Consider the following 27,727-nt stretch of genomic DNA (forward strand, 5'->3'; position numbering starts at 1 on the left):
GAGCCTGCGTTCTAGAGCCCATGAGCCACAACTACTAAGCCCGCACGCCACAACTACTGAAGCCTGTGTGCCTAGAGCCTGTGCTCCGCAACAAGAGAAGCCACCGCAATGAGAAGAGCGCACACTGCAGCAAAGAGTAGCCCCCGCTCGCCGCAACTAGAGAAAGCCCACACACAGCAACGAAGACTCAACACAGCCAAATATAAATAAATAAAATAAATAGGGACTTCCCTGGTGGTTCAGTGGCTAAGACTCCGTGCTCCCAATGCAGGGGGCCTGGGTTCTATCCCTGTTCAGGGAACTAGATCCCACATGCCGCAACTAAGAGTTCACATGCTGCAACTAAAGATCTCATGTGCCACAACTAAGACCTGGGGCAACCAAATTAAAAAAAAAACAAAACACAAAATGTCTAGAAGAGGCAAATCTATAGAGAGAGAAAACAGATTGGTGGCTGCTAGAGGAGGAGTGGGTGTGGGGAGTGTGTAAAAAAAAAAAAAAAAAATAAATAAATAAATTAAATAAATAAATTTATTAAAAAAAACAACATCCTCAATCAGTTTCGTTTCTTAGCAGATATAGTAAAAGATGGCATGAACATAAAACTAATTTTGGACTCTTGGTGAGTTTGTTTTTTCATGTAACATCCATTATGCATTTCATGGATAAACCAAAAATTGGTAGTCATTATGATTTCCTTCTACATAAAAGCAAAGCATCCTTAATTTATTTTGAGAAAAATAGCAAAAATGACCACTGCTTAAATATGAGACTATGTAAGGAATAAGAAAACTTTTTTTTTTTTTTTGCGGTACGTGGGCCTCTCACTATTGTGGCCTCTCCAGTTGTGGAGCACAGGCTCTGGACGTGCAGGCTCAGCGGCCATGGCTCACGGGCCCAGCCGCTCCGCAGCATGTGGGATCTTCCCGGACCGGGGCACGAACCCATGTCCCCTGCATCAGCAGGCGGACTCTCAACCACTGCGCCACCAGGGAAGCCCAGCAATAAGAAAACTTTTAAAGCTTTTCATCTTTCCTTCCAAAGCATTCCTGCTTTTAAAAAAAAAAAGAAAAGTAACTGGTAGATAGCCTTATCCACCAGAGGGCAGACAACAGAAGCAAGAAGAATTACAATAATGCAGCCTGTGGAATAAAAACCACATTCATAGAAAGATAGACAAAATGCAAAAGCAGAGGACTATGTACCAGATGAAGGAACAAGATAAAACCTCAACAAAACAACTAAATGAAGTGGAGACAGGCAAGCTTCCAGAAAAAGAATTTAGAATAATGATAGTGAAGATGATCCAGGACCTCGGAAAAAGAATGGAGGCAAAAATCGAGAAGATGCAAGAAATGTTTCACAAGGACCTAGAAGAATTAAAGAACAAACAAACAGAGATGAACAATACAATAACTGAAATGAAAAATACACAAGAAGAAATCAATAGCAGAATAACTGAGGCAGAGGAATGGATAAGTGACCTGGAAGACAGAATGGTGGAATTCACTGCCATGGAACAGAATTAAAAAAGAAAGAATGAAAAGAGATGAAGACAGCCTAAGGACCTCTGGGACAACATTAAATGCACCAACATTCGCATTATAGGGGTCCCAGAAGGAGAAGAGAGAGAGAAAGGACCCGAGATAATATTTGAGAAGATTACAGTCAAAAACTTCCCTAAGGCTTCCCTGGTGGCGCAGTGGTTAAGAATCTGACTGCCAACGAAGAGGACTCGGGTTCGGCCCTGGTCCAGGAAGATCCCACATGCTGCGGAGCAACTGAGCCCATGCAACACAACTACTGAGCCTGTGCTCTAGAGCCCACGAGCCACAACTACTGAGCCCAAGTGCCACAACTACCGAAGCCCATGTGCCTAGAGCCTGTACTCCGCAACAAGAGAAGCCCTGCAATAAGAAGCCTGCGCACCACAACGAAGAGTAGCCCCCATTCGCCACAACTAGAGAAAGCCTGCACTCAGCAGTGAAGACCCAAAGCAGCCCCAAAATAAATAAGTAAATAAAAAAATTTTTTTTAAAAAAGAAAACTTTCCTAACATGGGAAAGGAAATAGCCACCCAAGTCCAGGAAGCAAGCACAGAGAGTCCCAGGCAGGATAAACCCAAGGAGAAATACGGGAGACACACAGTAATCAAACTGACAAAAGTTAAACACAGAAAAATTATTAAAAGCAACATGGGAAAAATGACTAATAACATACAAGGGAACTCCCACAAGGTTAACAGCTGATTTCTCAGCAGAAACTCTACAAATAGAAGGGAGTGGCACGATATATTTAAAGTGATGAAAGAGAAGAACCTACAACCAAGATTACTCTACCCAGCAAGGATCTCATTCAGATTCGATGGAGAAATCAAAAGCTTTACAGACAAGCAAAAGCTAAGAGAATTCAGCACCACCAAACCAGCTCTACAACAAATGCTAAAGGAACTTCTCTAAAGTGGGAAACAAAAGAGAAGAAAAGGACCTACAAAAACAAACCCAAAACAATTAAGAAAATGGTAATAGGAACACACATATTGATAATTACCTTAAATGTGAATGGATTAAATGCTCCAGCCAAAAGACACAGATTCACTGAATGGATACAAAAACAAGACCCATATATATGCTGTCTACAAGAGACCCATTGCAGACCTAGGGACACATACATACTGCAAATGAGAGGATGGAAAAAGATATTCCATGCAAATGGAAATCAAAAGAAAGCTGGAGAAGCAATACTCATATCAGATAAAATAGACGTGAAAATAAAGAATGTTACAAGAGACAAGGACAGACACTACGCCATGATCAAGGGATCAATCCAAGAAGAAGATGTAACAATTATAAATATATATGCACCCAACATAGGAGCACCTCAATACATAAGGCAACTGCTAACAGCTATAAAAGAGGAAATCGACAGCAACACAATAATAGTGGGGGACATTAACACCTCACTTACACCAATGGACAGATCATCCAGACAGAAAATTAATAAGGAAACACAAGCTTTAAATGACACAATAGACCAGATAGATTTAACTGATATTTACAGGACATTCCATCCAAAAACAGCAGATTACACTTTCCCCTCAAGTGCACACGGACATTCTCCAGGAGAGATCACATCTTGGGTCACAAATCAAGCCTCATTAAATTTAAGAAAATTGAAATCATATCAAGCATCTTGTCCAACCACAACACTATGAGATTAGAAACAAATTCCAGGGAAAAAAACATAAAAAACACAAACAAAGGGAGGCTAAACAATACATTGCTAAATAACCAAGAGATCACTGAAGAAATCAAAAAGGAAATCAAAAAATACCTAGAGACAAATGACAACAAAAACACGACCATCCAAAACCTATGGGATGCAGCAAAAGCAGTTCTAAGAGGGAAGTTTATAGCAATACAATTCTACCTTAAGGAACAAGAAAAATCTCAATCTAACGTTACACCTAAAGGAACTAAAAAAAGAACAAACAAAACCCAAAGGTAGTAGAAGGAAAGAAATCATAAAGATCAGAGCAGAAGTAAATGAAATAGAAACAAAGAAAACAATAGCAAAGACCAATAAAACTAAAAGCTGGTTCTTTGAGATGATAAACAAGATGGATAAACCTTTAGCCAGACTCAGCAAGGAAAAGAGGGAAATTATACTCCAATAAAGATGTTAAAAAAAAAAAAGAAAAGAAAAAGAGGGCGAGGACTCAAATCAATAAAATTAGAAATGAAAAAGGAGAAGTTACAACAGACACCGCAGAAACACAAAGCATCATAAGAGACTACTACAAGCAACTCTGTGCTAATAAAATGGACAACCTGGAAGAAATGGACAAATTCTTAGAAAGGTATAACCTTCCAAAACTGAACCAGGAAGAAACAGAAAATATGAACAGGCCAATCACAAGTAATGAAATTGAAACTGTGATTAAAAATCTTCCAACAAACAAAAGTCCAGAACCAGATGGCTTCACAGGTGAATTCAATCAAACATTTAGAGAAGCGATAACACCCATCCTTCGCAAACTCTTCCAAAGAATGGCAGAGGAAACTCACTCCCAAACTCATTCTACGAAGCTACCATTACCCAGATACCAAAACCAGACAAAGGCACTACAAAAAAAGAAAATTGCAGACTAATATCATTGACGAATATAGATGCAAAAATCCTCAACAAAATACCAGCAAACAGAATCCAACAACACATTAAAAGGATCATACACCAGATCAAGAGGGATTTATCCCAGGGATGCAAGGATTCTTCAATATATGCAAATCAATCAACGTGATACACCATATTAACAAACTGAAGAATAAAAACCATATGATCATCTCAATAGATGCAGAAAAAGCTTTTGACAAAATTCAACACCCATTTATGATAAAAACTCTCCAGAAAGTGGGCAAAGAGGGAACCTACCTCAACATAATAAAGGCCATATACGACAAACCCACAGCAGACATCATTCTCAATGGTGAAAAACTGAAAGCATTTCCTCTAAGATCAGCAACAAGACAAGGATGGCCACTCTCGCCACTCTTATTCGACATAGTTTTGGAAGCCCTAGCCATGGGAGTCAGAGAAGAAAAAGAAATAAAAGGAATACAAATTGGAAAAGAAGAAGTAAAACTGTCACTGTTTGCAGATGACATGATACTATACATAGAGAAACCTAAGATGTCACCAGAAAACTACTAGAGCTAATCAATGAATTTGGTAAAGTTGTACGATACAAAATTAATGCACAGAAATCTCTTGCATTCCTATATACTAACAACAAAAAGATCAGAAAGAGAAATTATGGAAATGATCCCATTCACCATTGCAACAAAAAGAATAAAATACCTAGGCATAACCCTACTTAATGAAGTAAAAGACCTGTACTCAGAAAACTATAAGACACTGATGAAATAAATCAAAGATGACACAAACAGATGGAGAGATCTACCATGTTCTTGGATTGGAAGAAGCAATATTGTGAAAATGACTCTACTACCCAAAGCAATCTACAGATTCAGTGCAATCCCTATCAAATTACCAATGGCATTTTTTTACAAAACTAGAACAAAAAATCTTAAATTTTGTACAGAGACAGAAAAGACCCTGAAGAGCCAAAGCAATCTTGAGGGAAAAAAACGGAGATGGAGGAATCAGACTCCCTGACTTCAGACTATACGACAAAGCTACAGTAATCAAGACAATATGCTACTGGCACAAAAACAGAAATATAGATCAATGAGACAAGATAGAAAGCCCAGAGATAAACCCACGCACCTATGGTCAACTAAGCTATGACAAAGGAGGCAAGGATATACAATGGAGAAAAGACAGTCTCTTCAATAAGTGGTGCTGGGAAAACTGGACAGCTACATGTAAAAGTATGAAATTAGGACACTCCCTAACACCAAACACAAAAATAAACTCAACATGGATTAAAGATCTAAATGTAAGACCTGACACTATGAAACTCTTAGGGGAAAACACAGGAAGAACACTCTTTGACATAAATCACAGCAAGATCTTTTTTGACCCACATCCTAGAGTAATGAAAATAAAAACAAAAATAAAGAAATGGGACCTAATGAAACTTAAAAGCTTTTGCACAGCAAAGGAAACTATAAACAAGATGAAAAGAAAACCCTCAGAAAGGGAGAAAATATTCCTGTCACCAGGCTGCCTCTGCTTCTCTGTCCACCTACATTTCTCCAGATAACATAATAAAACATAACAAAACCAGCTTTGAACAGATGAAGAGAAAATGGAAAATGGCATTTATTTATACCTGATCTGCAACAATGGTTAACATTTCACTGCTGGAGAATTTTTTTAAAAAGACAGGCTCACAGCACATAAAGACACAGCGCCAGTGCCAAAACAGAGGCTCATCGTTTTAGTTAGGAGTATTAGGCTATTAAGGTAGAGGGTGTCGCCACCGGGCCAGTTGGCTTCTCTGGGCTAATAATCAGAGACTATGCTACTAAATCTCAATATTAAAAAAACAAACACCCCAATCAAAAATGGGCAGAAGCCCTTAACAGACATTTCTCCAAGGAAGACATACAGATGGCCAAGAAGCACATGAAAAGCTGCTCAATGTAACTAATTATTAGAGAAATGCAAATCAAAACTACAATGAGGTATCACCTCACACCAGTTAGAATGGGCATCATCAGAAAATCTACAAAAAAGAAATGCTGGAGAGGGTGTAGAGAAAAGGGAACCCTCCTGCACTGTTGGTGGGAATGTAAATTGATACAGCCACTATGGAGAACAGTATGGAGGTTTCTTAAAAAACTAAAAATAGAATTACCGTATGACCCAGCAATCCCACGACTGGGCATATACCCAGAGAAAACCATACTTCAGAAAGACACATGCATCTCAATGTTCATTGCAGCATTATTTACAAAAGCCAGGTCATGGAAGCAACCTAAATGTCCATCAGCAGACGAATGGATAAAGAAGATGTGATACATATATACAATGGAATATTACCCAGCCATAAAAAGGAACAAAACTGGGTCATTTGTAGATAAGTGGATGGACCTAGAGACTGTCATACAGAGTGAAGTAAGTCAGAAAGAGAAAAACAAATATCGAATATTAACGCAGATATGTGGAATCTAGAAAAATGGTACAGATGAACCAGTTTGCAAGGCAGAAATAGAGACACAGATGTAGAGAAGAATCGTATGGACACGAAGCGGGAGAGCGGGTGTGGGGGGATAAATTAAGTCTCTCTGGAAATACAGGGATCATATGTATTATCGGCCACAGCACTAAGTGCCCCTCACATGACATATGCCTGGGAAATGGCAGCTTACTATCACCTTTAGCATCCTCTTGGATAATGCATCTCAGTGGATTATGAAAAGTAGTTCTTTTCAGTAATACATTATACATTTGAATAACAAAGTTTTGCTAGACTTTATGTTACCAAGTTCAGCTGCCAGATGCCAGGCATGTTTACACAGATCTTCTACCTTTCATAGTGCACTTTTTGAGCAGCAGATAACGAATCCAGAGATTCACATATGCACTCACTTGCTGAAATCAACAGTACTCTTATGTACAAAATTTTCTAGCTGGGATGTCACAATAGGAACATTTATTATATAAAAACCATAGTGCCTCCCATAGAGTAGGAGCAAAATAAAATGTTTTAACTTTAAAAAAAGAAAAAAGTAACCGGGACTTCCCTGGTGGCACAGTGGTTAAGAATTAGCCTGCCAATGCAGGGGACGTGGGTTCTATGCCTGGTCCAGGAAGCTCCCACATGCTGTGGAGCAACTAAACCTGTGAACCACAACTACTGAGCCTGCTCTCTAGGGCCCGCGTCCCGCAACTACTTAAGCCAGTGCACCTAGAGCCCATGCCTTGCAAGGAGAGAAAAGCCCGAACGCAGCAACAAAGACCCAGCGCGGCCAAAAATAAAAATTAAATTAAAAAGAAAAGTAACCTATCTCTATTAAATAATAACAACCAGACCCTCTAAAATATTCTACTCTTACTTCTGTGGTTTTGTCTAGAAGACACTCAGTGCCTAGCCCAGAACTACCTCCATTCCACCCAGCTCTGTCTTCCTAGGACATACATTGCTAATGAATAATCAAACAATTTGGGGCTCACTTAGATATGGCCTCAGAGTCTTTTTTACACAGTCCTCCGGGCAGCTGTCACTAAACAATCAGAACTGACAGGGGAGACAAGTACTTTCAATCCTTGTTCTAGAGCAGCACTATCCAATAGAAATGGATGGAATCCATCATCCATTAACAATTGTGATGGAAATGTTCTATAATCTGCACTGCCCAATACAGTAGCCACTAGCCACAGGTGCCTATTATGCACTTGCAATGTGACTGTGACTGAGGAACTGGGTTTTAGACTTTAACTTAAATTTAAAAAGCCACATGAAGGTAGTGGCCACCTTAAAAGACAGCACAGCTCTAGAGCCTCAACCAGATCTGACTGAATCTTATGGGTACAGATTTATGCCTGGCTAAAGTTCAGTCTAAGCAAATTATCTCTAGATTAAATGAATTAAGAATGCCTCTGGTCCTTCCTTTCAGCTTCTCAGTTTTTTCTAGAATAGGCAAAAGAAGCCACTGAACTAAAATGGACCAGAGCATCAATTTTGGCCCTAGCAGCACCTTGTCTTTACTAGGAAAGACCAAAGGGCAGGGCTAATCTCCCAGCATTGGACAGATCTTAAGACACTCTACAAGCCAGTTAGAGTTCACACCTGGAGGTTTCTTCCTTAACAGGACAGAAGGATGATGACTATTCCTGTCACCAGGCTGCCTCTGCTTCTCTGTCCACCTACATTTCTCCAGATAACATAATAAAACCAGCTTTGAACAGATGAAGAGAAAATGGAAAATGGCATTTATGTATACCTGATTTGCAACAATGGTTAACATTTCACCGCTGGAGAATTTTTTTAAAAAGACAGGCTCACAGCACATAAAGACACAGCGCCAGGTCCAAAACAGAGGCTCATCGTTTTAGTTAGGAGTATTAGGCTATTAAGGTAGAGGGTGTCGCCACTGGGCCAGTTGGCTTCTCTGGGCTAATAATCAGACTATGCTACTAAATCTAGGCTGGGCAACTCATGAATTTATGCCTTGGTCACAAAGGGGTCTGGAAGATGGGATACTTAACTAAAACTCATTTTAATTATTGAGTTGAAGAACATGCCTTACTGATAATGGATATCAACATCTTTACGTTGCCTGTAAGAATTTTATAAGTGTATGTTTGGACCTCTAAAATGTTCTGCCATAATTAATTTTTTAGCAAATATGAAATCTCTTAGGTTCCACTACAATAACAGTAATAATAACAACAAAGTCATATTAGCACTAATGATGGCTAAATTTAATGAACACTTTGTTTTTGCCAGGCATTGTTCTAAGCAATTAACTCAATCTTCAAGACAGATCTGTTAGGTACAATTACTGCCCTCATTTATAGATGGGGAAACTGAGTTTAAGAGGTAAAAACCTTGCTCAAGAACAAATAATTGTGTCAGCCCCTAGTTTCAATTCCTGGCCTGCCTGATACAAAACCTCCCAATCTTGTAGTTTTAACCACTGTGTTACTCCCACTGCCTCATACCTTTGAACCTGAACTTACTATTCTGTCTGGGGACCAGCAGCACCTGCACTTACCTGTGAGCTTGTTAAAAATGCAGACTCAATCCAGCCTCAGCCCCAGTGAACAGAAATCTGCATTTGACAAGAGCCACAGGTAATTCTTATGCATCTTAAAGTATGAGAAGCACTTGCTACAGGGGATGGTAGGAAAGAAAGGAAAGAACAGGAAAGAAAAACCTTTCAATGCTTCTCCTCCATAAAGCTCAGGGGATCTTCCAAAAACTAGCAGAACTGCCCAAACAGAGTGAGGAACAAGATATTAAAACAACCAACGGGAAGGAGTAGAGATAATAATTCTATCAAGAACTTTGAGGTTTTACTATTTCTCATTGCTATTTGGATGTTCAAACATTAATAATTGTTAAATATGCCAAGGATGCAAAAGTGGATAAAACAGTTTAGAACAAGCTTCTAAAATTTCAAGTCTACTCACTATGCTGCCATGAGAAATAGTGGTGATTAAAAATAAATCAAGACATTCTCTTTCTGACTTACTTCACTCTCTGTATGACAGACTCTAGGTCCATCCACCTCACTACAAATAACTCAATTTCGTTTCCTTTTATGGCTGAGTAATATTCCATTGTATATATGTGCCACATCTTTGTCCATTCATTTGTCAGTGGGCATTTAGGTTGCTTCCACGTCCTGGCTACTGTAAATAGTGCTGCAATGAACACTGTGGTACAGGTCTCTTTTTGAATTATGGTTTTCTCAGGCTATGTGCCCAGTAGTGGAATTGCTGGGTCATATGGTACTTCTATTTTTAGTTTTTTAAGGAACATCCATACTGTTTTCCATAGTGGTCGTATCAATTTACATTCCCACCAACAGTGCAGGAGGGTTCCCTTTTCACCACACCCTTTCCAGCATTTATTGTTTGTAGATTTTTTGATAATGGCCATTGCTAACACGTATATATGGAATAAAAAAAAATGGTACTGAAGAACCTAGTTGCAAGGCAGGAATAAAGAGACAGACATAAAAAATGGACTTGAGGACACGGGGTGGGAGGGCGAAGCTGGGGCGAAGGGAGAGTAGCATGGACATACATACACTACCTAATGTAAAATAGCTGGCTGGTGGGAAGCAGCAGCATAGCACAGAGAGATCGGCTCGGTGCTTTGTGACCACCTAGAGGGGTGGGATAGGGATGGTGGGAGGGAGGCTCAACAGAGAGGGGACATGGGGACATGTGTATGCATATGGCTGATTCGCTTTGTTGTGCAACAGAAACTAACAGTATTGTGAAGTATAGTCCAATAAAGATCTATTAAAAAAAAATAATAAACCAAGACATTTAAGCCTCCTAACAACCAGCTTGTTAAATATTCTTCCACCCCTGCCTTTCTCTAGGTGTTTAGCTAAATGAATGAGGGTCTGTGGGAAAATCTAGCCACCAGCTTGTATCATGGCCTAAGCCTTAGGGGCTGCTGGGAGATGTTTCACCCCTTGCTCTCCTCCTCCTCTTTCTCTTCTGCTCCCTCTCTCCTGGAGCGGCTTCTCCAGAGGTACCACTCCCATTCCCTTCCTCATGTCCACTGCCACGGTGACCTCAGTGCATTTTTTTCTTTTAGTACCAAAACTGTTTATTTTAGAGCCAACCTTCCGAATAAGGCAGGTGAGCAAATATCTGAATGTGTGGGGTAGGGACACATTGCGCGCATTCCATCTAGACAGGTGTTTAAATTACAGCAGGAATAAATACAGGTGATGGATTGAAAGAGGGGGTAGAAGAAACACAGAGGGGGAGGCCAATTTCCGGTTGCTGGCCCGCCCAAGTGTTACTGCTTGTTACTGCTGTTTGCTAAAAGTAGCGCTGCTGCCAGTGCTATAATTAAAATATGATAGTATTGCCCTGATGGCTTCCCAGAATATACCCACCACCCACCCAAATACATAACCTTTTGGTGTCCAAAGAGGATCCAGGGTCAGGCCTAACTAAATCACTATTGCTCTACTGGCGCAAGCTCTAGAAATGCTACGGTCCTGAATGCTCGGATGACGTCCAGAACTCAAAGATAATTCAATAAATATTTACTGTACTGCTGATCATGGGCAAAGCCTTGGGTAAAGTCCTAAGAGAATGGGTACTAAAATGTGGCCTTTGCCCCTAAGCCATGGAGGAATTGGTAATCTAGTGAGACAGACACCTAGACAAATAGCAATATTAAAGGCCTCCAGAATATGATAATTGCCATAATAAAAGTGTTAAGGAGGGCTTCCCTGGTGGTGCAGTGGTTGAGAGTCCGCCTGCCGATGCAGGGGACACAGGTTTGTGCCCTGGTTCGGGAAGATCCCACATGCCGCGGAGCGGCTGGGCCCGTGAGCCATGGCCGCTGAGCCTGCGCGTCCGGAGCCTGTGCTCCACAGCGGGAGAGGCCACAGCAGTGAGGGGCCCGCGTACCACAAAAAAAAAAAAGAAAAAAAGAGAAAAAAGTGTTAAGGAAATTCAAAGAAGGCAATTGAACCGGGCCTAAAAGGATAGGTAGTAGACCTGGTATGGGGCTGGTGGAATGGTAGTGGTTCCTAGGGGAAAAGAAAAGGTGGAGTAAAAATGCAGAGCCAGATAAGCAGGAAGAATGTCTGAGAAACAGAAAGCACTCTAATTTGGCTAACATTCAGAGTAATGGAAGACAGGAACAGACCTTGCCACTCATTCTGCTCTCCATCTAGTAGACGGCAGTAAGCTATGTAGTGCTATGTCAGCATTGTGGTGGAAGCAGAGACATCTAGCTGAGAGTCACCACAGTCAGGTGAGAGATAATAAGGCTGGGACGCAGGACACACTCTTGATGGTCTCTCCTCATTTCCCCCGAGGCTGAAGAAGAGTGTTGGGCCTTCGAACTGGAGAACTGCGTTCGGAGTATGATGATAAAAGCTCTCAAGTTCATGTATTCATTCTTCATGTTTTCTTTCTGGATCAGCCCTCTTTTGTATTACATCTTCCCAAGCGGCTGGCAAGGCAAGGTGGCACTGCCTGCCATTTAAGAACGGAAGGCCAAAGAGTGGGCATCTTAGGACAGCTTTATTCTAGGGCCTCATGGGAAAATACACCTTTCCTTAGGTTTATCTTTCCATGCCTCTCTTCAACAGTAAAATGGTTTGAGGATCAAGACTGGTGGGTGGGCCTGGGGTGGGGGGGAAGTGCCCATGAGGCTGACTTGATGGCTTCAGTCTAGGCTGGAGGCCTGGCAGCAGAAGAAGACATTGGATCATCTAGCCCACGTCAACAAAGCTAGGAATTCCACTCAGGAGTTTGAGGCCAAAAATCTTATAGTAATTAAGAGAAGCTTGGTCCTGGAGGATCCTCTTTGGGCATCTTCTCCTGACCCTCAAGTTAGCGGCTATAGAATCTGGATTCTGGCCACTGTTCTCTCTCAATCAGTGTTTAACGACCACACGTGCAGTAACTTCTAGATCCACCATGGAACAACAAAACCAAACAAACTGACATTTAAGGATGGTGAGGTTTTAGTATATATCTGAAAAGACAACACGGGTTAATGAAAAAAATAAGATGCCGGTATCCACTGTGATACCGAGTCCTCCGCCAGAGCAACATTAACCAGCATCTACCTCTGTGTATGCGTGTGCTATCAGTCCCTCAAGGACAAGATACTCTCCACTCACAGCAGAACCCAGGATTCTGCATTTCTACGGTATGTCTACAAATGTAGTGGCAAAAACCCTTCTCTGACTGGGGCTTATGGATCTTCACATGACTTTTACCTTTCTTAACACAGTACCAAGGTGTATCATTGCTGCTTGGGAAAACACAAGCAGCACATATAGTTACAGCTATGCCAGGAGGGGCAGGAATTATTCCCAACCTGGAAGTTGAAAAATGAGAGGCTTAATTGGTGTTTCATCATTAGCCCTAGGAAGGTCTTTCACACCACTTCAGCACAGCGGTATCCTGAAATCTTGTTGCTACCATCTTGTGCTTCACTTCCTAATGTTAGATTTATTTTTCACAAAAGAGCTCCCTCAGCTGTAAAGGATCCTTGCCATTACACTGCTTCAAGAACATAATGGTAGGGCTTCCCTGGCGGCACAGTGGTTGAGAGTCCGCCTGCTGATGCAGGGGACACGGGTTTGTGCCCCGGTCCGGGAGGATCCCACATGCCGCGGAGCGGCTGTGCCCGTGAGCCATGGCCGCTGAGCCTGCGCGTCTGGAGCCTGTGCTCCGCAACGGGAGAGGCCACAACAGTGAGAGGCCCGCGAACCACAAAAAAGAAAGAAAGAAAAAAAAAAGAACATAATGGTAGAGTTGAAAAGCTTCATGCCATGTTTTGCACTGTATTATAATACAGGTTTATTCGCCTACCTTGCCCCACAAATAACATGCTCCTTTAGGACATGGACTGTATCTTATTCCATTGTACCCCTAGAGTTTACCCAGTAGGCACAAAAGCATTTATATAAATGAAGTGGGTCTCATCTAGTCCCAAAGACACACACACACACACACACACACACACACACACACACACACCCCTCAATCTCCAGCTAGTAGCTAGTTTCACCAGTGAGTAGAGAAGTGATTCATGTCACTGGAAGGTTAGCAAGGAAATTAAAGGTTCCAAATTACCTCTTTTTACAAATACCACAAGGGAAGGACTGCTTTGGAATAAGGGGAAATGAAATAATCAGTGACTAGACTGAGGGATAAGTGTTGTTCTTGCTATATCACCCTGCATAATTTGAGAGATGATTTCTGCCTGGTCTTGAAGTTTGGGGCAAAGTTCTCAAATGAGTGAAATAATAGCTTAGACGTACAGATTTTGTTCCTTGTCTACACAATGAATATACTACATCTGTTTCTTCTTGGCACTGAAACTGCAAAGGGCTAACACCCTTTTTGAGATTCGCTTAGGGAACCTCAGGTTCACTAAGGCAGTTTGCAAATTTCATGTATCTTATTTATCAAAATGGAGATGGAAATTCAACATTAAAGACTTGGTAACTGCTTAACACGTGAGCAAATCAGTGGCATGGCATTCCCAGTGCAGCTAACAATCTTGGCGTAGCTCACTCTCCTCATTATAGCATGGTCCATAAAATCTTAAATAAATCTTGTCTGATGAGGTCTAGAGATGGGGTTTCACAAGATTATTTCATTAATCCAACAAATATTTATCAGACACTCTGTGGCATTCTTTTGAGAATTGAGAACATTTTTTTTAAATTACAAAAATCCTTGCCTTCATGGAGATTATGGCCTAGAAGGGGGTGTCACTGAAATATACAAAGAAGGTGTTAAGCAAACATAATCACAAATTTGGAGTGATCATTTTTGGTGAAATTACTGATATTAATGACCACATGCTACCTAAAAGTTTTCAGAAGTTTTTAACTTGGAGACCATGGGCCCATAGGGCATCAAGAGGGAGTCAAGTTGGAGGGGGAGGGAGTGTCTATGAACCCTCTGAAATTAATGCACATCTCTAAGTGTGGGTGCATATTTTTTTCAGGAGAAAAATTATAGCCTCCATTCAATTCTCGAAGGGAATCTCTGACTCCAAAAAAGGTTAAAAATAACTTCATATCACTGATGTGGAGATAAATTTTTCTAAATCTGTATTCATACTGTACTCAGAACTACACCAATATCATCTTGAGAACAACGTTCTCTGTGTCATTCATATATGAAGGCTCATCAGAATATGATGGGATCAGCTGAGCCTGTCGTGGAACTTTCATTCCTGTGACCACAGGGCCCTGACTGATTTGGAATAGGGAAATGCAGTGGCTAGTCCTGCCTGACTTGTTTTTACCATGTGTTGCTGGAACAAGAGGCAATCCTTGAATAAAAAACACCAGTGGACCAAGACCTGTTTCACTCAAGAAAAAAGAAAATGAAAACCCAAAGTGCCAGATCTGTACTTATTACACGATTTTCATCACTGGATAAATATTAGAGAATATATTCAATCAAGAACATGAAAAGAATCATCCTTAAACAGCTACTTTTTAACCATTCTTCCAAGGGCACTTCCTGAGCAGGTATTAAATCAACAGTCACAACAACCAACATGTTTTAAGGCAGCTTCAACTCCTTTATAAATTCTTGGATACTGATAAAGTGAACCTCAAGAAATTTACACTCCAATCACCGGGAGATAAGAGTTATAACATTAATCACATTTTTAAAGGGGTTAGGAAAAGCAAGGAATGTCTGTAGTTCTGCTACATTAGCAGTAAGTTCTCTTGTCGTACCTTCCCGCTCTCTTGAACGTTGTCATTTACATAATATACATACACATATAGACACTTGGTGTTCCAAAACCTACAAAGAGCGCCAGATCAAGAATTGCCAAAGATATTCTTGGAAAACCTTACAAGATGGCCACATCCCTTTCGAGCGCTTCCAATTTATACATTCAGTTTTTGAGTCGATAGGGGCTGCCACCACCACGATAAATAGATCCATTCCCACTGCAACCCTGGGGATTAAGAAGGCTGCACAGTGTTGAAGTTGACTTCACTACAAAATAATCTGCTGGCTTGGCTACGACTCTACAGCAGTGTTAAGCTCCATCACTGTAGTCTGATGAGAGGTGAGAGTCCTGTTTCAAACAGGAAGAGACAGAAAAACACTGATGGAAAGAGTGTGAAGTCAAAGAGCCTTGGGTTTGAGTCCTGGTGCAGTTACTTGCCATTTATGTGACCTTAGCAGAGTCACTTATCCTTTCAGCTATTTTCTTCACCTGTAAAAAAAATTAAGTATCTACTTCATAAGGTTAAAGAGATAATGCATATAAAGTATTTAGCACAGTGCCCAGTACAAAGCAGACATTCAACTAATGTCAACTGCTTTATTATGAAGGGCAGGTGCAGCATTGTCAGCAAAAAAAATGGAAGAGGAATAGTTTTTAAAAAGAACATAAAAACCAACATAACACAGAAGAGAAATTCTTTTCAATTCAGCAAGCATGTGATAAGTGCCTACCAAGGGCAAGGTTGCTGTGCTGGGTGATGGGTTAGAAAGAACAGCCATCACATAGTTTATAACTCAACAGGAAAGAAGAGACATAAAATAACAATAACAGATTTATTATAGAGAGTGACTAATGAAGGGCCAAAGGGACACAGACAATGGAAAGATGACTTCTGGCTAGGGCAGCAGGGGGTTCTTCTTTCACTTATTTATTTTAAAAAATGTGTGTTGAATACACACTATATACCACGCTGGAAAAAACTGGTGAAAAAATGGACATGGTCACCTCCCCATCTTTTTTTTAGCGGTACACGGGCCTCTCACGGTTGTGGTCTCTCCCATTGCGGAGCACAGGCTCCGGACGCGCAGGCTCAGCGGCCATGACTCACGGGCCCAGCTGCTCCGCGGCATGTGGGATCTTCCCAGACCGGGGCATGAACCCGTGTCCCCTGCATCGGCAGGCGGACTCTCAACCACTGCGCCACCAGGGAAGCCCCTCACCTCCCCATCTTTAATCAAGTACCTTACAGTCCCGTAGAATCAGCACATTTACTGAGTACTACCTGTGAGTCAGGTTCTGAGGCAGCAAAGGACATTGCCTCCAAAGAGCTCACTGTCCACTAAAGGAGATAGCTGTATGGCAAGTAAAACGTCATGTGTACAAGTGAAGTGGCACCTTTGTTGAACCTGGACAAATGCAAACAGTTAGATATGGTGACTGGGGAACGTTTCCCATGAGAAGATAGCTCAAACTAAGCATGGAGACTGAGAGAAATTCTGGGTGAGCGGCACAAAAACATATGTGATGGGAAGGAGAGAGGCTGGAGAAATAGGCTGGAGCCAGATTCCACACAAAGGCTTTGAATAATATTCAATAGCTGGGGCTTCACCTTGAAGATAACAGGAAGCCCCTTTGAGATTCCTGAGCAGAGGAGTATCATTATCAGACTTGTGATTTAGAAAGATTCCTTTAGGGCAAAGACTAGGGTGAACAGAGGAGAATGGCCAGGAGACCACTTAGGAGGTAATTGTAGATGTCCAGTCAAGAGATAATTAAGTCCTTAAGCAGGACAGTAGATGTGAAAGTGAAACAGAGAAGATATATATCAGAGACATTATACAGTCAGAATCAATAAGAACTGGCAACTGCCTGGACGTAGGGAGAATGAAGAAGCAAAGAGAGATGATGAGAAATCCAAGGCTCCACACCTAACTCCCTAGGAGAACTGCAGTGTCACTAATACAAAGGGGAAAAGGGAAGAAGAACAAATAGGTTTTAGATATGTTGAATATTTTTTGAATGTTTTCAAAGCATGTTTAAAATATGTTGAATATTTTGGATCCTTGTAATACAGTCAGGTGGAAATGTCTAGCAGGCAGTTGGAAATTTGGACATGACACTCAGCAAACAGGTTCAAACTAAAGATGCATATTTGGGAGAAATCTGCAGAACAGCACTAGATGAAGCTATGGGAAGAGAAAGTTTACCCAAGGGGAGACTACAGAGAGGAAAGAAGTTCGGTTGAGCTCTGGAATTCAGAGGCATGTTGGAAGATACCTATGAAGAGCAGCGAGAAGCAGATGCCCAGGCATCAACCCCCTTCTTTAATCAGAGAGACTCTGCTGGTGTCAGTTTCTATATTTCAGGTCTTTATACCAGTGGCTTTTTAAAAATGTTGAAACTGGTATCTAGTTTTTCAGGGGGTAAGTAGAGGATGAGCTCTCAGAGGACTTACTGAAGGCTGGAGAAGCTAAGGGAAGTTTTCACGTAGGAGGCAGTCAATAATAGTGTCATGTGCTAAAAAAGAGAGTAAGGATTAAAAATAGGTGACTGAAGTTGGCAATTCCAAGGTCATCAGTGACTTTGAGAGAGAGTTGGTCGATACAGTAAGAGAAAAGAAAGGTTATTTTAGAATAAGAGACCATCAGTAGGCCAAGGACCTAAGGAAAACCGGGGGTTTAAAGCCTCAAAAGACATAGAAGAGCTAGGGAATTAGATAGGATCAACTGGAGCTAGAACCTAGAGCAGGGAGGCACAGAGATGCAGGAGAATTCATCTTGATGCTAAAGTTACCCCACCTGACAGAGAAGAAAATCAAGGCACAGGGAAGTTAAATAACTTGTCCAAGGTCTCGATGACTCAAGAGCTTCTGCTTTTTCTATTTACCCTTTTCTGTTTCTAGACATGGGAAAAAGTAATGTATACAATACAAAGAAGTACAATTTTTCTACCCAGAAAAATACAGAACCAAAGAAGCTAGACTTGGGGAAAAAACTACAAAATCAGAACACAAATGTACAGTAGTTCAAATGTGTCCAGATACACTGAGGAGGCAGGAAGACAGTCTCCAGTGCCAAATGCCCAAGCCTGTGATAAACTGGGGGCCAATGGCTCCAATCCTAGAGAACTGTAACCATTTCAAAAAACTGAGCTTCCTCTCTGCCAGTTTCAACTTCAAATTGATGTTTCTGAAACTGAGATTGACTCAGGTCCACTGTGGACCCTGACGAAATGAGCATGATCACAATGGTAACCGCTGAAGCAGAAGAAATGATACAAGAATTCCTTTGTATAGGAATGAGTGCGAGTGAATGAGTAAGCAGTGTAAGCAAACATTCTCTACCTCAACATATGCCCTCCTCTAGGACTAGGCAGAAAAGTATCAGGGTAAGGAGCAAAAGGGGAAAGAAATTGAACGGTTTTCTTTCCCACTCGCCCTCTAAATGAAAAATGTGAGAAGCAAAAAGCATCTCCTCCCTCCTATGTATCTGTCAGCACATTTCCAGGAGGCCTGGCCACATCCCGGGCACCGGCTGGCCTGGGAACAGAGCCTGACACAGCACATGCGCAAGCATCGGAGCCCTCGCCTGGGTGGTCTGCTGTTATTCCTTTGATTAAACTCCCAGGCTGGAAGAGCTGGCGCTGCTCCTAATGATAGCTGGGTCCTGCAATCTCACACTGGCCCGCACAGACAGGCCAGGGCTCCCTCTCCTCTCCCTCTCCTCACCGCAGAGCTGGGTTACTTCGCCACATTCTCCTGTTCGCTGACAGCAGTGACCACAAAGGGCTACTTCTGTGTGTGCAGAGGGCTACAGTTTTAAAGCACACCTCTCCCGGCACTGGATGAGGCAGAGATAGCGAGACCTCACACTCAAGCTCTACGCCAGCCCACCTCAGCTACCATAGCACTCTCCCCCACAAGAGAAAGACGCTTCTAGAAAACCCTGCTTTCAGGGATGTATGATTTCCAAAGGATTCCAGTCCCCAGAGATAACCAGCTCCTCACGTGCCAAGGGAAAGAACTAAATTTGACCTGCTCTCTGCTCAGATTTGTTAGGTATTTGTTGAATAATCATATGTTAAGAACACGTGTCTCTCTATTTCCAGCATATGCAAACACTTCCAAAGTGGCCACGGTGGCCACTTCGTGTGGCAGGGAAATTTCAATATTCTCATATGTTCTAGCCTATAAATAAAGTTAAATCGTAGCAGAAAGAGTAAAAGTAATTGCAAGATAAATGAGGTTCTGTTTTTAGCTATACAAATTCATAAGAATCTAGCCTCTAATGGAAATTCAGGGAACTTCAAGCTTTATTATCAAATTTTGGGGTTGTCAGAGTACTTTGCTTCTTTTCTTCTGGCTAATTCACTGCTCCTCAGCATCTTCAACAGAGAGCAGGGAGGAAAAGGGGATGGCATTGCTTCACCCTGCAATCCATCCTCCTCCCAGCTACCTAAGTGATGCAGCTAAAAGGCAAGGCCCATTTGCCTCTGTGGCTCCTGGTCATCTATTAGATAAAGAGCGAGTTCCTTCACAGGGCATTCAAAGCTCTCCTTGAATCAGCCCTTGTCTTCTCCTCCAGCTTCCATCCCAGCTGCTCCCTATCCTCCATCACCACTAACCACCAGCTTTCTGTTTCCCCACATACACACATGCTAGCTTATTTTGGAGCCTGCCCTACCCTTCTTCTGCCACCCACCAGCCTACCCTTAAGATTCAGTGCAGGTGTAATCTCTTTCAAGAAGGCTGCTTTGGCCTTCCCACTCCCACCCACAGGCTGGGTTAGATGCCCTTTGGTGGTTTTGTTATTCCCTAGAAACACCTCTGCAGATGCCATGCTAGTACTATCATATGTTTATGTAGCTGTCACCCTTACCAGATTGTGAGTTATTTCACGCTGAGGTCTATGTCTTTTTTTTTTTTAAATTAATTTCTTTATTTATGGTTGTGTTGGGTCTTCGTTTCTGTGTGATGGCTTTTTCTAGCTGTGGCAAGCGGGGGCCACTCTTCACCGCGGTACGCGGGCCTCTCACTGTCGCAGCCTCTCTTGTTGCGGAGCACAGGCTCCAGACGCGCAGGCTCAGTAACTGTGGCTCACGGGCCCAGTTGCTCCGCGGCATGTGGGATCTTCCCAGACCAGGGCTCGAACCCGTGTCCCCTGCATTGGCAGGCAGACTCTCAACCACTGTGCCACCAGGGAAGCCCCAGAGGTCTATGTCTTATATCATCCCTGTGGCTTAGTACCAAGGCCTGGAACACTCTCAAGAGCGTAATAAAATGTTTTTGAATGAACAAATTGAAAGGATACATTTGAATAAAAAGTTCTATGGAGAATGCCACTAAAAGCTTTCATGAGCAAGTAGTTGAAATCATAGACAAAATAAAGTGATTTTTCAGAAATTCCCTCAAATTTCATTTTTTTTGGCCACACTGTGCGGCATGCGGGATCTTAGTTCCCTGCGACCAGGGATCAAACCCACACCCCCTGTGGTGGAAGCACAGAGTCCCAACTGCTGGGTCACCAGGGAAGTCTCAAATTTCAGGGTTTTTATACTCATCTTCCAAAATAGCACAAATAATTTAAAATCAGCATACCTTATTTAGTGGAAGGTCTCTTAACACCTTGCCCAGAAAAGCAATGTAAAGATATATCAGGGTTTATGGCATATAATGAAAGCAATACTCAGAAGAAAATCCATAGCTTTAAATACAATAAAAAACAAGACATGAGTGAAAATAAATGAAGTACCCAACTCAAGAAACTGGGAGGAAATAACAAAATAAAGCTAGAGAAAACAGAAGAAAGGAAGTTAGCAAAGATAAAACAAGAAGATAACCAATTAACAAACAATAAAACAACAGAATGAATAAATATATCCTATCAAAAAAAGGGAAGGGGGAAAGAAAATCTTCATTAACCTTATTGGATATGTGGAAAAAAAGAAAATGCAAAATAGGAATTGAAAATAAGGAAATAATCACAGGTAAGAGGAAATAAAAAACATTTAAAGTGACTACCGGACACAGAGTTATTTCTGGTGGAGCTGAGTTGAAGGTTTCACACTCCAAGCCCAGAGAGGAGAGCAGAGCTTTCAGCACGTTCTGTCTGGATGCCTGCCTCTCACCAGGACTACAGACACCTTACCACTTGCCTCAGTGAGTAAGGAACCAAGGCACTTTCTTTCAAACACAGCTAGGAGTAAAAGGAAATGGCCAGTAAACAGATGTCCCAGGGCCCTTATTAAGCCATTATAACATGTTATTATTTACCAGAAAAAGAACAATAGAAGAATTTCCCAAATTCCAAATTAAGGAACTACTTTCTCCAAGGGGAAATAACACAAATAACACATACTTGAGCTTTTCAATAACAACATTCATTTCAGTAACACAGTATTTTATCCAAAAACTGATTTCAAATCAAATTAGAAACCATTTATTATTAAAAGCCTTTTACGGTTGAAATAGCAATCTTTTCTAAGTATCAGTATATGGCATTCAGACTTTACAGAAAGGTTTCTGCATACTATCCTCATGACCCTGTTGTATTTTCCTCATCAACAAATAGAGACCCTGAGGTTAATGGAAGTTGAGTGAATTGCCCACGATCACACAGCTAGTAAGTGGTAGAAGAAAGCAGGTCTTTATATGGCTAATCCAGCCCTTTTCCCACTACTGCACCCTGCTTATTACATACTACAGTCCCTCCCTCAGTATTGCACCAAGGATTAACCACCCTATTTATTACCAAGGCTCTAAAAGTTAAGACTGACATCTAATGGCGAGTTCAGATCTCTATGAAGAGAAGTCTGATGGAATTTTAATTCACTGGCACTGAAATTCTTCTTAGATGAGACAGACTGAAGGGGAATGACTTTCCAGTAAGGATACAATCACCTTGGATTCCCAAAGGATCAGGATCCCCTCATTTTGGCAAGCTTTGCTGTTTACCAAATGATAGGAGGTGAAAATAGGTAAACACTAACACTGGCTATGTTTTTTACTATAATTGCAAAGAAAATTTCTTAATGTCTTGGTGCTTCTAGCTGCTCGTTAAAAATTGGAACATATACTCTAGTCAGTGACCCACTGAGAAGAGTGTAGCAGATCATTGGCCCTCTCCCTTCCTCATAGCCACTTCACATTTCACACTTCCTTCCCATTCTACCATGGCCATGATATTCTGTTTCCTTTTCCCATCATTCTGTCACTAAAATCTAACTACTAACTCCCTTCAAGTCTCAACACTACCGTATAAGATTCTTCACTTCCTAATTCACATTAGACTTCCTTATCTACTCCCTTCAAACTATCAGGGATTTGAAAAAGAAAATTAATTACAACCTCACACTCTGGGATGAGGCTGAAGTAAAGCTAAGGCTTACTTTGAATTGTGGTCCAGAATTTTACACAGAAAAGTAGGGCACCACCAGGGAGCAGTATGTTGCCTACTTTTAACATGCACTTGAAGTAATCTACAGCTTCACTTTTTCCTAGACTCAATTATCACTAGAGAGTTGCCACCAGTTAAGGGACATGACACCACAAAGATATAGCAAAATATAACTGTGGAGTTAAATCAGAATAATTCCTTTGGAGGACTTTGATGCCGTTTGCATTAAGGAAAGGGAAAAAAACATGGCTTCTACTTCCAGTTAAATACCATGGGGATAATCATCAAGAAGGGCAAAAAGAATCCCAAAGTTCTTAAAAGGTTCATCTAACTTCACTGTGTTGTAAGCTTGTCAGTATATATACAACAAAGTCAAAATCCTGGTATCCATCAAGCTTGCCGGGTGACCTTGACTACATCACTCATTTCAGCCCCAGTTTCCCCCATCTGTAAAATGTGAGGACGATATGTGTTGGATGAGGGTGTATTGAAATTCATTAATCAGTGCCCAGAAAAGATCCTGACATCATGAGATGAAAGGCAGTAAAAAAAAAAAAAAAAAAAAAAAGTAAAAAAAAGTAAAAGGTAATGTTATGGCATTCTGGTAAAAAGATTTATAAGACTAGAACTCACTGGAAAATTTTACCAGAGAAATAAGTTATTTTTAAAGATCCTTTAAAAGTACATTTACAGCTGAACATTCAAGTCTATTTATCCATGAAGTAAGTACATCACAGCTAGCAGCACACTTAAGTTTGCAATACCTGTGACAGAAACCCTTTCTTTAAAGCTGAAGGAATGCTTTTATTCTTTAGCTTGAAACCAACTAATATTCATTCAACAAGCAACAGCATATGGGCATTAGTAAAGACAGGGAAGGACAGAGTACCCTGTAGTTAACCCTATCCAGTGATCCAAAGAACTCTCTGGCACCCCGAACTATCCATACCTGCTGGGTGAGGACACTGACGTGAGTGGATGGAGAATACTGCCTTGCCGCCTGCTTCTCAGCTAGCCGCTGAAGTTCAGCCGTAACCGTACTTGGGTTGTACCGTCTGCTGTATGAGGAACCATCTTCTCCCTCCTTCTGTGTTTTGGCTACTCCTGAATGCTGCTTGTTTGGATGGCATGAACCTGCTAAAAAAGAAAAGTTTTCATCCACTTAGGAAAAAAGCCCTGAAAAACTTAGGATGATGACAGCAAAATCTCAGCCAACAGATACTTTACTGACTCCTAGGGATCTCTGACAACATAAGGAGCAGTAAACTATCCTCAGATGCTCACAAAAGCAAAACTAAATCCTTACCATACTCTAGAAACTCTTCCTACCACCAAATTGTTACCTGCATTTATTACTGTGTTTTTGCATACTATGAATCCTTCACAAAAGAAGAATTTTCATCATATGTAGTGGGGAATAACTGATCCCAGAATCAACGAATAAAAAATGTGTAGCCTTGAAACTCATTATATGTCTTGTTTTCCTTGTTGTGTGACTGTACTTGTCAGTAGTTTACGGCACACACTGTCAAGTCATGCACAGTCCTCCTTACAGAGCTCAAAAAGGAAAGAAGGACAAAAGCAAAACAGTATATTTGGAAAAACAGCAATAATCCTATATTATAAAATTTCAATTGATTTTCCTTTCAGACTTCAATTTTCTTCTTTCAACTATAATATCACAGAATTCCATTATTTCCGAGCACTGAAATTCTGGCACAATGAAATTACTTAATATAAAATCAAGGTTAATATTTTTTCTATGATAAAAGTCACACAACCCATTGAAAAAATATGAAAAACCCAGAAAACTGGAAACACTTTAATGTGTTTCCTTTCTGTCTTATTAATGCTTATATAACCAGATATATAATGCTTATATAACCAGATCTGTATATACAGATCATTCTGTATATACAATTTGGTGACACTACTTTTTAAAAAATCTATATTTTTTCATGTTTATTATGTTATTTGACACATACCAAATACTATTTACAATTGATGTAGAAGTTATAAAACATATTATAATGAACTGACTACCCAACTCAAGAGTCACATTATCAACCCATGTGTTCCTCCTCATCCTTAATCTTCCCTTATCATTCACCCCCTTCTTTTTTTTTAAATATAGTTTTATTCTTTGTTTCTGTGTGTGTTTGCATACTTAAACAAAATACAGTTAATTTCGTTTGTTTTTGAGCTCTATAAAAATGGTATCTATTGTAGTAATTTCCTGGGACTTGCTTTTGTTACTCAATACCATACTTCTGAGATTTATCCTTTCTAAGTATAGCTGAAATTGATTAACTTTATCTGCTGCTTGGTATTCCATTTTGGAAATACATTACAACTTATTTTTCTATTCCCTCATTAATGGCTATTTTGGCTATTTCAAGCTTATCGCTATTATAAACAGTGCAGTTGTGAACACTCTTGCATACATGTCCTGGTGCACATGTGGAAGAACTTCTCTTGTGTATACCGCTAGGAGTTGAGTCACAGAGTATGTGAATTTTCAAATGCATGTGATAACAACAATTTTCAAATTTATGTGAACTTTCAAATTTATGTGATAAAAACAATTTTCAAATTTATGTGAATTTTCAAATTTATGTGATAAAAACAATTTTCAAATTTATGTGAATTTTCAAATGTATGTGAATTTTCAAATTTATGTGAATTTTCAAATGTATGTGATAACAACAATTTTCAAATGTATGTGAATTTTCAAATGTATGTGATACATTGCCACAAAATGTAAGCACTCCTGCTGACCCACGTCCCCTCCAACACTTAGTACTGTCAAGTATCCTAATTCTTCCCTCTTTTAAGAGGGTGTAAAATCTCACTGCATTCTTCATTTATATTCATCTGATTAATAATGATGTTGAGCACATGTTACCTCTTTTCTGATACCACTATTGGGTTGTCTTTTTCTTACTGAAGGAATCTTGCTTATGTTTTTACTTTTGTTTCCTACAATAATGTGTTAAAGATGGTCTCCCTTATTCTATTCTAGAAGTTTAAAGTTTCGCACCTGAAATTGATTACATGGATAGTATGAGGCTGAGATCTAATTTCACTTTTCTTCCTGTATGGATAACCAATTATCCCAGCACCATTTATTGAGAAATGCATCCTTTCCCACTATCTGCAATGCCATCTGTCATATATCAAACTTTCATCTATCTGTATGATTGCTTCCAACTTTCTATTCTGCTCCACTGGTCACTTTGTACCTTTTCAGATACTATATTTTCTTAATGATCATATTTTTATATTCTTAATAAGATACTCCTCCACCCTTTTCTCTTCTTCAGTGAGTTCTCACTATCCTTGGTCTTTTGCCTATCCATTATCATTTTAGAATTGGCTTGTCAAGTACAACAACAAAACTTGAGATTTTGGTTGGAACCTGTATTGAATCCAGAGATCAATTTGATGAGAACTGAAACATTTATGATATTAAGTCTTCCTATCCATGCACATCCTATTTATTCATTTATTTAGGTTTTCTCTGTCTCTAAACGAAGTCTTATAAAATTTCCTTATAAAAGTCTTTCCTAAATTTATCCCTAGATAGCTTATCATTTTTATGCATGTTGTTCTCTTGGTGATGTGGTTGTACAACAATGTGAATGCACTTAATGCCACAAGTGTATCTGTAGCTTATTTTCAGTTTTCTATGTAGATAATGTATTATCTGCAAATAGATAAATTTTATTTCCTCCCTTTTGATCCTTATGCTTTTAATTTCTTTTTCTTGTTTTATTATACTGGCTCTTGACCTCCAGTAAAACACTGAGTAGAAGAAATGTCAGTGGGCATCCTCTTCTTGCTCTTAACCTTAGAAGGAATGCTTTCGACATTTCCCCATTTACACTGATATCTCTTGTGAGATTTTGGCAGACACCCATTTTCAATAAAGAGGGTTTCCTTCTCTTCCTAGTATGCTGAGAGTTATTATCATGAACGAGTACAGAATTTTACCAAATTCTTTTTCTGCATCTACTAAGAGGATAAATACAGTTTTTCTCCTTCAATCTGCTGATGTGACAAACGACATTTATAGATTTTCTGTTAACCCCCTTCTGTATTCCTTGGATAAACTTGTTCATGGGATCTAATCTCTCTCATATATTGCTAGATGTGGCTGGCTCATATTTTGATTAGAATTTTTGCATTGGTGTTCATAAATGAAGCTGATCTATAATTTCCCTCTCTAATACTGTCCTTAATTGGTTTTGTTATCAAGATTAAACTAGCCACACAGAGTTATTACTGTTGTCTCTTTTTCCATGCTCTAGAAGAGTTTAAGATTGGAATTATCCTTCCCTTGAAAGATTGTCAAAACTTATCTATAAAACCATCTGGGCCTCAAGTTTTCTTTGTGAGATTTTTTTAACTACTGTATAACTTATTTTAATAGTTATAGGACCATTCAGGCTTTCTTCATCTTTTTTTTTTTAATAAATTTTTTCTTTTCTTAAAAAAAATTTTATTTATTTATTATTTATTTGGCTGAGCCAGGTCTTAGTCGGGGCATGCGGGATCTTCGTTGCTGTGTGCAGGATCTTTTTAGTTGCAGCATGCAGGATCTTAGTTGCGGCATGCATGAGGGATCTAGTTCCCTGACCAGGGATCGAACCCGGATCCCCTGCATTGGGAACGCAGAGTCTTAACCACTGGACCACCAGGGAAGTCCCTCTTCATCTTCTTGAACCAATTTTACTTACTTTTGTAGGCATTATCCACTTTGCATAGGTTTTCAATTTTATTGGAATAAAGTGGTTAACAGTATTCTAATATTTTTGTCACCTATGCTAAATTTGTATTTTCTGTCTGCTTTTCATTCCTTACATTATTTATCCATATCTTCTCTCTTTTCCTGATCGGTCTCACCAGAGGTTTGTCCACCTTCTTAGGCTCTTCAAAG

The 27,727-nt window shown here is 40.2% G+C and overlaps 1 protein-coding gene across 12 annotated transcripts in view; it reads right to left on the reverse strand.

Moving 5' to 3' along the window:
• Positions 1-27,727, reverse strand: part of TTLL5 (tubulin tyrosine ligase like 5) — a 305,934-nt gene that overhangs the window by 149,198 nt on the left and 129,009 nt on the right. For 9 of the 12 annotated variants that reach the window (XM_079908860.1, XM_079908863.1, XM_079908862.1 and 6 more), the window contains one exon: positions 23,738-23,925. In XM_079908860.1, the coding sequence (XP_079764986.1) occupies positions 23,738-23,925 (188 nt within the window). The remainder of the gene's footprint in view (positions 1-23,737; positions 23,926-27,727) is intronic. The other 3 variants (XM_079908866.1, XM_079908864.1, XM_079908861.1) reach the window with 1 other exon arrangement.

This window comes from Stenella coeruleoalba, assembly GCF_951394435.1.
Source record: "Stenella coeruleoalba genome assembly, chromosome: 2".
NCBI lineage: Eukaryota > Metazoa > Chordata > Mammalia > Artiodactyla > Delphinidae > Stenella > Stenella coeruleoalba.